Raw genomic sequence first — 13,331 nt, 5'->3', positions numbered from 1 at the left:
ACATCTACAGGAAGCGCTGCCTGAGGAAAGCGGGGAGGATCATCAAGGACTCCAGTCACCCCAGCCATAAACTGTTCAGACTGCTTCCATCAGGAAGGAGGTTCTGCAGCATCCGGTCCCGTACCAGCAGACTGAGAGACAGCTTTTTCTATCAGGCCATCAGACTGCTGAACACGTCATAGACACCTCAGCTTCACTACTGGAACTTCAACATTATGCACTCCACACTGTATATAAATGCCACTTGTTCTGCACATATTCAACTCTGTATATTTTATATATTTTATTATTATTATTATTATTTTTTTTTTTTACTATTTAATTTGTAAAAATGTGTATACACACACACACACACACACACACACACACACACACACACACACACACACACACACACGTAGGAAAATATTTAGTATACACATCCAGAAATGCATACACTATTATATATTGTACATATATTTATTAGTTTCAGGTTGGCCATTCTTGTATTTTGCTCGTTTGTGTTATTGTGTTTGCACATCTCTGTTGCTTGTGGGGCTCGCACACAAGAATTTCACTCGCATGTGCTGTGCCAGTGTGCCTGCACATGTGATGTGACAATAAAAGTGATTTGATTTGATTTGATTTGATTTGATTTAAAGCTCTGACTTGTATTATGAGTATGAGTCTGTGGTCTGGGAGAGAGTCCTGTAACTCTGTCTGCAAAATACAGTATATAAGGACCAATGTTGGGCAATTAATTATATAGTTACTTCCTCAAAAAATTAACTGAGTTATGCAAACAACAAAGTTTTTTGCAGCTGTTTACCTAAAAATGCGGCCAAGGCGTTTTTTTTAAAATAAACATTTCAAACTATTTACAGAACAATCAGCTGTTCTGCATCAAAGTTGATGCCACACAAATCATTTGTGCCACTCCAAAAAATAATTTCTGTCCACAAAAAGGAGAACAACAGCCTGATACCTGCAGGCCTGACAACAGCAGATGTATCACTCCTGTAACACCTGTAACACTCAGCAGTCGCCTCATTGTTCTGACACACACAACAAAACTATTGACTACACTACACACTAACTACACAAGATTCGCACTAAACGTCACAAATCTCTCACATCTCTAAACACCGCCGTCACTCCTAAAACGTCCCCCTTCCTAAACAATAAATGCCATGTTGCCATATCATTTTTTGATTGGTCCACATGGTACATTTTTCCACCAATAGGAAAAGGTGGGTTTTTTTTGGTGTTGTTTTTGCTCACAGGCCGAGAGTGCTTTCGAGCGTTTTCCTTATAAAACGCCATTTTTACGGTTTCTTCCCGCAGTAAATATAAACAATGATAACATTCAGGAAGAAAACCAAACATTGCATATATTTTAACTCTGGTTTTACGTGGCCTATCAACACAATTTAAAAACTGGTATAAAGTCCACACTTTTTCCGTTAATTGTTCCGTCTGTCCTGCTCACATCTCCAATGGTCGTACACGTTGTGATTAACGTGGCTTCACTCCACATCAGCCACACCGCTTTGCTAGCTAAAACACCGGTGTCGGCACATAAGAACGCTGTCATAGCCTGTCAGCGACGTTGATTAGCTACATATATACGAATGTGAATCACATTACTGGTGGGACTATGGGATAAGGTGGCATCATTCTAATCCCATATGGGAGCAGCCAGTCACTTACTGACTAACACTGCCAAACAGAATTGTTAAAGTTTTAATTTTAATTTCAATTCAGGTTTGATTTTTTTTTCTTTGCGCAACATAAATTTTCTGTGTGCAGAGACCGTGCCAGCAGTGCGCAATTGCGCACGCGCGCACCTTAGAGGGAACATTGTTGGCAAGGTACTTGGAGGTTGGCCTAAGGGCTTTTAAAACTTATTTCAAACATGAAGTGTTGTGCTGAATTCATCCCTCTTTAAACTGAGCTGTTATTCATTCAGAAAAATATTCTGATTAAGGAAATGTAAAGCTTAAATGAATGGATTATAAGATTTACTTTGATGGATACGCATTGATACAATTTTGAAATTATACACGTTGAAAACGTAAACATTGCCATCCTTTTTCCCAATTTTCCTGTCTGAATACAGCAAAGTAATGTGTGAAACCTCATTCTGAGGTCTCAGGTTGAGCATTTCAGCCATATTGTTGTAATTTAGTAACATTCCATCAGGGAATGGAAAAATGGTTAGCTCTGATTTACTATATTTGATGGGAGTTGTACAGCATGTTTGGATTTCATCTTACAGTTTCTGTTTATTTCATCTTATAGTGTCTGTTGATTGTGTCCTATTAGCAAAGACTGGCACTTGTGAAAATTGTGAGGTCAGTTGCTAAAGTTGTTTGCATATGAGCATTATGAATTGACCTTTGGTCTTTGATGGCAGACTAATTGTAAATAAGTGTACCACACAGGCTGCCACTGGTTTCACTTTTTCCTGCTCCTTTTTTCAGAGAGACCGCTCATAACTTGCTGCAAAAATACATCGCTTTATTCAAGTAGTTTATGACCTAGAATGGTTGTGAAGCAGAATTCAGAATTCAAGGTGAAACTTGCACATGCAACAGAGTGAAAGGTGTTAAAAAATGAACCATAGCAAGAAATGGGATGAAACTAGCTAGTATGACATTTCAAAAAGCAGTTCAAGTGAAGTTTTATATAGATGTGTCCAGATTTAGCTTCTTTTCATTGTTGGCTGTAACTATATCTTGGATAAGAATCAACGTCCAGTCTTATTTGGGCACAAATGAGTGTTTCAAGTTTCCCATGTTACACTGATAGAAATTAGGATGAATCCAAACATGCCCTGTAGCTGTATCAGTTTAGTTCTTCATAATTTCTTCTTCTCCTTTTTTCAGAATTCTATAAACACAGAACTGTGTTTCTACCTTTTTTCGCCACAGTTTGTGTCTTACTATGCTGCCAAATCCCCAGGCGTCACAACAGGAAACCGTTTACAGTCTGTAGCTGACAGATAAAACATGTACCCTGTTGTACTCATTGACACACCTGAGGCCCCTAGCAATCTACTTAATCTCCATCTGGTTGTGTTGTCTGACCAATGCAAGGTGTCAATACAGTAGATCTTCTAGCTGCCCCTGTGGCTTACTTTGGAAAATCTTGGCACGAATAGTACTTCTTGCTCTAATTTGGTTTCACAGTTGCAAAGGAAGGGACTAATCCTAGTCAACACTACTGAAGTGTAATGCTCTACAAATGAAAGGCAGTGTTTTGGGGATCAAATAAGACTCAAGTTCTAGCCTCTTCCCCAGCCTACAAAAATAGCTCTTCAGATGAGATGTAGCTTAAGGGGTTGAAATGGAAATAACTGGAATGCAGCTTTTACTCTCAGTTATTTGCTTGTTCAAATAACTGAGAGTAAAAGCTATGGTATGGGTGCAATATGGCTTTCCATAGTTTAACTGCACAGTGCCTCGTACACTTTAGAAAACTCCTTAGGGACTATTTACACCATCAGGAAGAAAGAAAACGTGGATGTAAGTCAGATAGAGATGTCAGAGGAACCATAAGGCAGCACATCCACTGCTTTGTTCTTGGATACTTTGCATACTAACATAGATTTGTTGAAAAGAAGCAGAGCAGCAGTTTTTCAGATCTCTAAGTATTACTGTGAAGAGCTGAGTGGATGACATGTTCACTTTCTACAGAAAAAAGATGGGGAGCTTATACTATTTGTCTGCCCCATGACACTAGGTGACATTTAAGCAAATGCCCTCTCAGTCTTTTCTACCTTCAGACCAACTCTTTTATGCTAGAGGCTTAACTACAAGTCTCTCTGAACCACTGCTATCTCAGAACTAAATACCATGATGGCAGTTTGAGAAGTTGTGCAAGAAAAACATCAGTTTGCAGTAGTAGATCTTCTACACTACTTGGAGGCCATGCAGCTGTAAACACACAATGGTTTGATTATACAACCTGCTGAGACAGAGAGCAGAATTAACATTTACTGAGGCAGGAGGGGTTTAAGTGACCCAGCGAATGTACTGTTTTTCCCAGCTTTGTTTTGGTTTCCACAAATTTATGAATTAAGTACCTAGCTATTTAGGCCTTTTGTTTGTCATTTGCCAGTAGGTAAATTTATTGTTTGAAGCTGGTCAGTTTATGTACAAAGGTCATAACAGACTTTAAACAGACACAAACAACTGTGGAATAAAAGCAGCACTACCACACACACTTTTCCTGGTGTGAGGAGTGACTGGCAGTGAGATAGAAAGAGAGCAGCGAATGTTTTAGCTTGCTATAATTGGGGAACATAAGTGGACAGGTATCAGCTGAGCAACCGAAGCTTAACTAGATTAATGACTGCACCTTTATAGCAAATGTGCACCTTTGGGGTGTATGTGAGACCAGTCTATGTAGACCCATGAGCCCCACAGTGGGCCCCTTACTTTTAAGAAATGTGGGACATATGTTGGCCTCACATGGTGGGGCTGTGTGGACAGGACAAATCCACAGTTACTTCATGCAGGCTTCACAGCAGTTTTTTTTTAATTTGGATCCCCACAAGGGTTTTCTGAGTTCAAGCACACCTGCTTGAGGCCCAAATGGGAAAAAAATAATTTGCCCCTAACCACATATCCCCAGAGTTCACGCAGAGTTGCCCAATGTGTACCAGCATAGGCATGTTTGGTGGTTTTCTTTCCCACTGCTTATGGCCAACAGTGGTCAGTTTAGTCCAAACTGCCAATAATAGCAGATGGTTTACAACCCAGCTCTGCACCAGAGAGAGTAAAGTAACATTTGAGCCCCATTTGACAGTACTTTGGATTTTGGTCAGTTCGTGGCACCAAGAGGAAAAGAAGTACTGCTTGTATAGTGAAATCAATTCTTAAGTGCTATAAACCTGCATTCCTTCTAATGACCAGCAAGTAGCGACTCCTCAGGTTAGCTTAATCACTAGTTTCAAAATCTTTCTATTGATGAAAGAGCAGTCCTCACTCCTCACATACCCGTTCAATAAAATGAATGTGACTTGACGATTTAAAATGGTAGACAACATCTTAATGGAGGACATATCATTGTTCGTGCCCACTTTTACAGTTTATATCGTGAATGAGCAGTTGCATCAGAATCATCCAGTTTTATTTCCTAACTTCCAGGTGGACAGCTTTAAGGGAACATTTCGAGTGCTCAGAAAAAAAGGAGACAAAGGCGCTGGTGTAACAGATGTCCCCTAGTCTAGTGGTACCGTACCAAAACTCATTAGTTTCAAGAAGACTTATTTAGCTCTAAGTGCTTTATATATTTCATGAGGACCAAATGGTGCAGCTTTTGTCTCACTCATGCAAAATGTTAAAAGTCTTCACAGACTTGCAGAATAAGTCTCTTGGAGGCAAAGTGAAGTTCACTTTAATGCATCTCCCTCTGGGTGTGGCTCCCTTACGGAGTTAGGATGCTTAGCGAGGTCTGGTCGCCTCAGCACCACATGGCGAGTGTCGTGTCGCTGCAATAATAGGTCGTGCCTCATTGAGCAAGCTTATTGGATCTTCCTCAGAAGTGAGGTAAGTGGTGTGCTAAATTGAATGCAATTCATAGTTTTTGGCGGAGGCTTGATCTGCTATTACATTAGGAGTGAGAGAATTACATAGGCAGAGACAATACTGCAGCTGTTCAACCGTTACAAGATGCTTGTGGCCGTAGTAAAATCACATTTCAATCACCTCAACAGTCTCAGGTGACTCACGGTAGATGAGGACAAATGAGAAAATTAATATGACATCCTTTGATTTTTGGGGCCACAGAGCCCGAAGGCATCGCTAATTAAAATTTTCAATCATACTAAAGAACAGAGAGAATTACAAACTAAAACCACACCCCATAGTAGCCAGTAGACCAGCTAGTAAGTATTTATAATTCACTGAAACTGAATCTGTCAGAGCTGACAGCTCTTTTCTGATACTACAACTACAGGTCCATGCATTCAACCTGAATTTCCATATGAGTTGCTGCACGACTGTAGGAGCTGTTTCAGAGTCACTGCCTTCACTCTGCAGATGATCAAAACTCTGCAAACACTCAGTGAAATATGTCAGCTTCATGCTATAATACTCTACTAATCTTAAGTAACTGTTAACAAACTGACAGCTTACAGGATGCAGCTATTTTACCCCCAGTCTCCAGACTTAACAACAACAAACTAGAAAACAAAAAAATTAAAGGAACCAAATTAGTGCTAATTAATTATACGAATGATACCTTGTTATATTTTATCTTTTTCTGCAGTCACAGAGAAACGGTACTGCTAAACTAACCTTGATCATGTATTATGTTTTTAACCTTGGGCACCTGCAACCCTTAAGGTTTTGTAAGTCCAAAAATGAAAAGAATGAAAGGCGTTGAATTTTGAGAACAACAACAACAATACTGCAGAGAGGAAATTCATACCTTAATGTATGCTAATCTATTGATACTATGTGTGCAGGAGCATGGTCTGCAAATCTGCAAAGCTAAGTTTGTAGTCAGTACCGGTACAATGTTGGCTAATAGCTATAAAACAAAAGTGGTTGGTGGTATTGGATACACATTAAAGTATTGGTTAACATTAAAGCACTTGTGTGAATGGTTGAATGAGGCTTGCAGTAAGCAAGCACTTAGAAAAGCACTAAATAAGTACCAGTCCAAATATGATGTCAAGTCACCCGCAGCACAGATGCCCAGCAGTCTAATAATACTGGTGATTTAGTTTTTTTGATTTTTGCACTATCTAAGAGAATCCTCTGAGATTCAAATGAGACATCTCTGTCCCATTTGAATTCGTCTTCCTCCCCTCAACCGGTAGGATGAGAGAGGGTATGTCATCTGAATGTGATACAGGTCTCGTTGTTGATGGCAGTTTTGAGTAACTAAGTAACTGTCGTCACTAGGGATGGGTACTGGTGTCCGGTGCCATGATGGCACCGGTTCTGACATAAACGGTAGTAACCAGACCGAAAAGCAGCGCACATTTCGGTGCTTTATTTCGGTGCTTTTTTTCCCTGAGCTGTGATACACTTCTAGCCAATCATTTTACGTTTCCGAGGATAGTAGGCGGGGCCAGGTACATACGTTCTGTTAGAGCAGAGCTACAGATTAAAAATGTCCAAGGCTAAGCGGTTAAAAGTCTGGCTGTACTTCACAGCAAAATATGCAAACTCAGCAGCCTGCAACAAGTGCTTTAAGCTGATACTGTGATACTGTCAAAGGAGGTAACACCTCAAATCCGATGAAACACCTGGCAACGCATAGCGTTTTTTTTAAAAGCCCAGAAATGCGCCGTATTTGATAGCTTGCTGCGAGACCTCACACCGAGCACATCTACTGCGGGTGGGTTGCCTGTTATGCAACATCCCCCAAAAACACGAAGAGGAGAGTCCTGGCCCCTAGCCCTGCCAGTGTAGCAGAAATGATGACGGATGATGGTGGCAGCAGCCGTTCTTCTCTGCGTGAGTAGCTAATTTACGTTGAGTAGGCTAACCACGTTATTACATTAATGCATGTAAGGTGAACTAGCAAACACCTTAGTAGTTACATGCGGCTGTCCTCTTGTTTGATGGCAGATACTCCCTTCACCCTGGCCAAAAAGGCTAAAATGACCAAAGAAAAAGTGGAAAACAGTTAAACATGAGAGGTTTAGGACAAAGTTTGTGTTTTTTCCATTGTTTAAGCACTGCTTCCAGCCAAGAGTGATACCATATATGCCCCATAGCTGCAGAAAAGGCTAACATTGTTATATTTTTACAAAAAACAGCTGAACATGAGAGGTTTTTGGACCAATTTTGTGTTCTCCATTCTTTAAGCACCGGTTTGAGCACCGTTTGAGCACCGGCACCGTTTCAAAAGTACTGATTTGGCACCGGTATCGGATAAAACCTAAACGATACCCATCCCTAGTCGTCACCCCCAACCGGTCGCAGCAAATGGCTGTCCCTCTCCGAGCCTGGTTCTGCCTGAGGTTTCTTCCTGTTTAAAGCGAGTTTTTCCTTCTCCTTTCTCTGTATTATTGTAGGGCCTGTATGATACAACATAAAGTGGCTTGAGCTGACTCCTCTTGTGATTTGATGCTATATAAACAAAACTGATTCGAACTGAACTGAATTGAATTAAACTAAATATCTGCCCAATCATCTCTTGATGGTACTTTATGTGCGTGCCATCGTGGCCATGAGTAACCAGGAATCCGGATTTAATCCTGTAGAGGAACCCTTGGACACAGCTACTATATCCAAGGAAGCCAACAGTCACACAAATTACCCAATCTCAGTTCAGAGGGGTTATGATGAAAAATAACAATACCGAACTCGTTGGGGGATCTGTAACTGGAATGGGTACAGCTGAATTCCTTTAATAACCATCTATTGGGGGGTAAGTCAAGCAAGGGCGGTATTTCCAGAGTGTTCCAGAGTGCTTTACCGTATCTTATACCTGTGTTACTACACTTGGATATTTGGACACTTTAGATATACACAACACAGTGTTGCCCTTGTTATTCTTTGCTGTTGTAATCTTTTGTTTTAAAGGCCTCATAATTTTTGTGATTTGTTTTTTCCTGGTTACTGGTATCGAGTTTAAAATTCTACCAATGTTATAACTCCAGCACACCCTTGGAAACGCTGAGGCAGAAATTACAGCAGGGGAATCCCTCCATCGTCCTAATCCATTAAAAAAGCTAATTTTGCTTGCTATCCACATTGCTAAACTTTTCCCAATCTGTCACTGACAAATTCCCCAACTGTCAAGCTATACTGAGCACAGATCCACACAAAACCGTCACTGTTAAATTGCACTGAAGTTCTGGCACCCCGATATGTCAGCATGTATCAGCAATGTGTCTATTTTAATCTACAACAACTTTCCAACTGCTAAACAAGCAGGACTGTGCCAGATCTGTATGTATGTTCAGACTTTACAGCACTAAACTATCAGCTGTTTTGTAGCCATTACACTGACTATTAGGAAAAACAAAGATTTTAGCACTATGGATGGTTATTTTTTATTTGGGTGAACTGAATCTCAGTCTGCACGTCCTTGCCCATTTACCCTGATTTTAGTTTTGTGTCCTCCCTGAAGATGCCAGTAGACCACACTTGATTTTTTACTGCAGAAATCTTGGTTATTGTGGTCCGTTGGCAGCTAGACCTCAACATTGCTCTTGTCCATAAAATCCTGGAAATAACCTTAAACAATCTGTTATTGTTGTACATCAGAATGTCATCACGAATTCAAGTAAATGTTAAAAAAATCCTCACTCACCATTGACCACCACTGCAATGTCCACAAAATCGATCTCCCCGCGTGCCTCTACGCTGGCTTCACAGCGGTACACACCCTCGTCAGCCTTGGTCACCTGATGGATCTGCAGGTTGTTGTTTGGCAACACCTGGAACCTGCCTTCACAGCACACGTGAAAAGGAGGACAGAAGGACAGCCGGAGAAAGGCAGAAGGGGAGAGTGGAAATAACAAAAGAAAAACAGCATACGATAGGGAGAGAAGCGAGATAGGAAAGTTAGAAAAACAGCGGGAGAAAATTGCCATCTCCACTCTTCAGTAGTTAGACTGTCAATCTTCTCTTCAGCACATTTACCTGATAAAGTCCACACAGATAAACACTTGCGCAATTACAGTTCCACACAGTCTCCTATTGTGGCCACTGGGAGATTGGCCGGGATTGCTCGGGCCTCTATCTCATTTCTCCCAAGCAAATATATTTATAACCACGAAGCGTAATTAGAGTGAAATGATTAAAGGAAAAAAAACATTCTTCTCCATGTTTCATCATTACCTTGCTGCTGAAGATTTGAATTTCAATTAAAAACCGTGACAGATTCAAGGGGTCACTTTTTCTAATCTGTTCAGGCATGTGTTTTGTCTGGAAGGAGGACGGGGAAGCGGTGTAGAGAGTTGTAAATCAGGGAAGAGGCGAAGACGAAAATAATGAGTCCTAGTCTGCAGCACCTGCTTTCTATCAGGGAAGACTGTTACTGAAAGTGAATCTTTCTTTTCTTTTAATATTAAGTAGACTACTCTTCTGACATTTAGCACTATTAGCGCTGAAAAGGGTGGTATTACCAGAAAGAGCTTCATAAATGACATACATCAGCCTTCCCTCGAATAGGATGGAAGATGATAGACAATAGTGCCACATAAATACACCCATTAGCTGGCTTTTTCCCAAAAGATGCAGGGTGTGGGTTTGCATTTTATCTCATGGGAAGCGGTATCTTCGAATGTCGCTATCCAACTGCTCAATAATCCGTCCTCTCAGCTGCTTGTTAACATCGTCTCTGTCTGAGTTAGACGCCTCCCTCCGGGGCTGATGGGGTTTCTATTCATAGAATTTTAGACTTTTGTCTTATTGTGAATCCACACAAAAGAAGGGAATAGCATTTCCCAGAGACCTGAATTTTTGCCACATTAGTGAGCCTTTTCAATGACCGAGAGAGGGAAACAGTTGGGCAGGCTGAGACTGACAAGCTTTTTTTCCTCTCAATAATTAAGTGTTTTTGGCATATTTACATTCGTCATGCAATCCTTTTGAGATTATCACTCACATGCAACTTTTATTATTACCATAAATTACTAAAATATTCAATATCACTATACACACTGACTATTCACACTTAAGCAGTGGTACTTTATCCAAGTACTTTCTTTGACTAGAGACTTTGGGATGATTTGATCAAAAGCATTTCACACTTAAAAACAATATATGTATGTATGTATATATATATATATATATATATATATATATATATATATATATATATCATGCCGGCTCGGACGTCGCCCGGATCAACAAGGTCCGCGTCAGGTGTTGAGGAACCAGGGCACCCTGACGAAAAGTGGGCTACTGGAACAAGAAGGCATCGGTGGGCAAGGGACGAAAACAGGGCGTTGTTGGAATGCTACTACGCAAGTAACCCCGGCGGAAGGGGCTACATGAATAGGATGAGGGACCTATGGATTCTTCGATACCCAACATCCACAATGACAGCGAAACAACTAGTAGCTCAGTGTTCCAACATTCGAAAGAAGGGACTGCTCTCACAGCTAGAGATTGACGAGGTACAACACAAATGCTACGGCAAGGAGGAGTCAGGACGCCAGGTCAGGGGGGAGATATCATCACCCCCACCCGAGATTGGGTACATAGCCCCAAGTGCGATAGGAGAAGGATCGTTGAGTGCGAGAGGAACTGACCTGAAAAATAGGATCATGGCCAAGCTTGAAACCTGGATCCCCCGTAGCCGGTTACCAAGATTACGTGAAGTACCCTCAGAAGGTCTGCTAGATGATGTTAATGCAGCACTACGGGCAATACCTACAACCACGATTACCGACACTAACAAGCTGATCTACAATACGGCAGCAGTGATCAGTGAGATGCTTGGCTACAAGTTGAACAGCCACAAGGGGCAGTACCCTCCATGGAGAAGGAGGCTAGAGGGCAAGATCAAAGTAGCACGGAGGGAGGTTAGCCAACTAACAGAGTTGCAGAAAGGTGCGACAAATAAGGTGCCTAAGAAATACAGCAAGCTGTCCATACCTGAGGCCTTGGAAACTGCCAAGCAAAGACTCACAGCCCTGGCCAGCCGCTTGAGGAGGTACACCAGAGAGATAGAAGGCAGGAGAATAAACCAGCTGTTCTCCACAGAACCAGCAAAGGTGTACTCTCAGTGGCAAGGGAACAATAAGAGAACAGCACCACCAAGGCTGGAGACGGAGCAATACTGGAAGAGCATATGGGAGAAGGATGCAACCCATAACGGCAATGCTCAGTGGCTAGTGGATCTGAGGGCAGACCACAGCGACCTCCCTGAACAGGGTCCAGTAACCATCACAGTGGCAGATATCCAAGAAAGGGTCTCCAGTATGAAGAGTTGGACAGCACCAGGGCCCGACATGGTTCACGCCTACTGGCTGAAGAAGCTGACTGCACTCCACGAGCGTCTGGCAGCACAAATGAACCAGCTGCTAGTTAACGAGGCTAACTGAAGGCCGGACGGTCCTGATCCCCAAGGACCCCAAGAAGGGAGCGGTCCCCTCCAACTACCGACCAATAACCTGCCTCAGTACTACATGGAAGCTCCTGTCAGGCATCATATCGGCTAAGATGAACAAGCACATGGGTCAATACATGAGCGGGACACAGAAAGGAATTGGCAAGAATACCAGAGGTGCAAAACACCAGCTACTGGTAGACAGAACAATCAGCCGAGACTGCAAGACCAGACTGACCAACCTGTGCACTGCTTGGATTGATTACAAGAAGGCCTATGACTCAATGCCCCACAGCTGGATACTGGAATGCCTAGAATTGTACAAGATCAATGGGACCCTAAGAGCCTTCATCAGGAACTCAATGGGGATGTGGCGTACAACACTAGAGGCCAACTCCAAGCCCATAGCACAAGTTACCATCAAGTGCGGGATCTACCAAGGAGATGCTCTGTCCCCACTGCTGTTCTGCATAGGCCTGAACCCCCTCAGTGAGATCATTAACAAGACTGGCTACGGATACCGACTACGGAACGGAGCAGTTGTCAGCCACCTCCTGTACATGGATGACATCAAGCTGTATGCCAAGAGTGAACGAGACATCGATTCACTGATCCACACTACCAGGCTATACAGCAATGACATTGGAATGTCGTTCGGACTGGAGAAGTGTAGTCGGATGGTAACAAAGAGAGGGAAGGTAGTCAGAACTGAGGGGATTGAACTACCAGAAGGCAACATTGCAGACATAGAGGACAGTTACAAGTACCTGGGGATCCCGCAGGCAAATGGGAACCATGAAGAGGCCGCTAGAAAGGCTGCAACCACCAAGTACCTGCAGAGGGTCAGGCAAGTCCTGAGGAGTCAGCTGAATGGTAAGAACAAGATCCGGGCCATCAACACATACGCCCTGCCCGTGATCAGGTACCCTGCTGGGGTAATAGGCTGGCCAAAGGAGGAGATAGAAGCCACTGACATAAAGACAAGAAAGCTCCTGACCATGCATGGAGGGTTTCACCCCAAGTCCAGCACCCTGAGGCTGTACGCTAAGCGGAAGGAAGGGGGCCGGGGACTGGTGAGTGTCAGCACCACAGTCCAGGATGAGACAAGGAACATCCAAGAATACATTGGGAAGATGGCCCCAACTGACCGAGTGCTCAGTGAATACCTCAGGCAGCAGAAACCCAAGAAAGAGGAGGGAGACGAGGAACCATCATGGAAGGACAGGCCCCTGCACGGTATGTACCACCGGCAGATAGAGGAGGTGGCTGATATCCAGAAATCCTACCAGTGGCTGGACAAAGCTGGACTGAAAGACAGCACA

At 42.6% G+C, this 13,331-nt stretch overlaps 1 protein-coding gene across 2 annotated transcripts in view; it reads right to left on the bottom strand.

The window, feature by feature from the left end:
- ncam2a (neural cell adhesion molecule 2a) overlaps window positions 1-13,331 on the bottom strand; it is a 473,690-nt gene that overhangs the window by 116,414 nt on the left and 343,945 nt on the right. For both annotated transcript variants that reach the window (XM_085397463.1, XM_085397464.1), the window contains exon 5: window positions 9,262-9,399. In XM_085397463.1, coding sequence (XP_085253589.1) covers window positions 9,262-9,399 — 138 coding nt within the window. The remainder of the gene's footprint in view (window positions 1-9,261; window positions 9,400-13,331) is intronic.

Source organism: Rhamphochromis longiceps, linkage group LG23 (assembly GCF_057381845.1).
Source record: "Rhamphochromis longiceps isolate RC_006_pf linkage group LG23, R_longiceps_female_GT1.1, whole genome shotgun sequence".
NCBI lineage: Eukaryota > Metazoa > Chordata > Actinopteri > Cichliformes > Cichlidae > Rhamphochromis > Rhamphochromis longiceps.
Note: the sequence above shows the minus strand (reverse complement) of the source record. Positions and strands in the feature narration are given on the sequence as shown.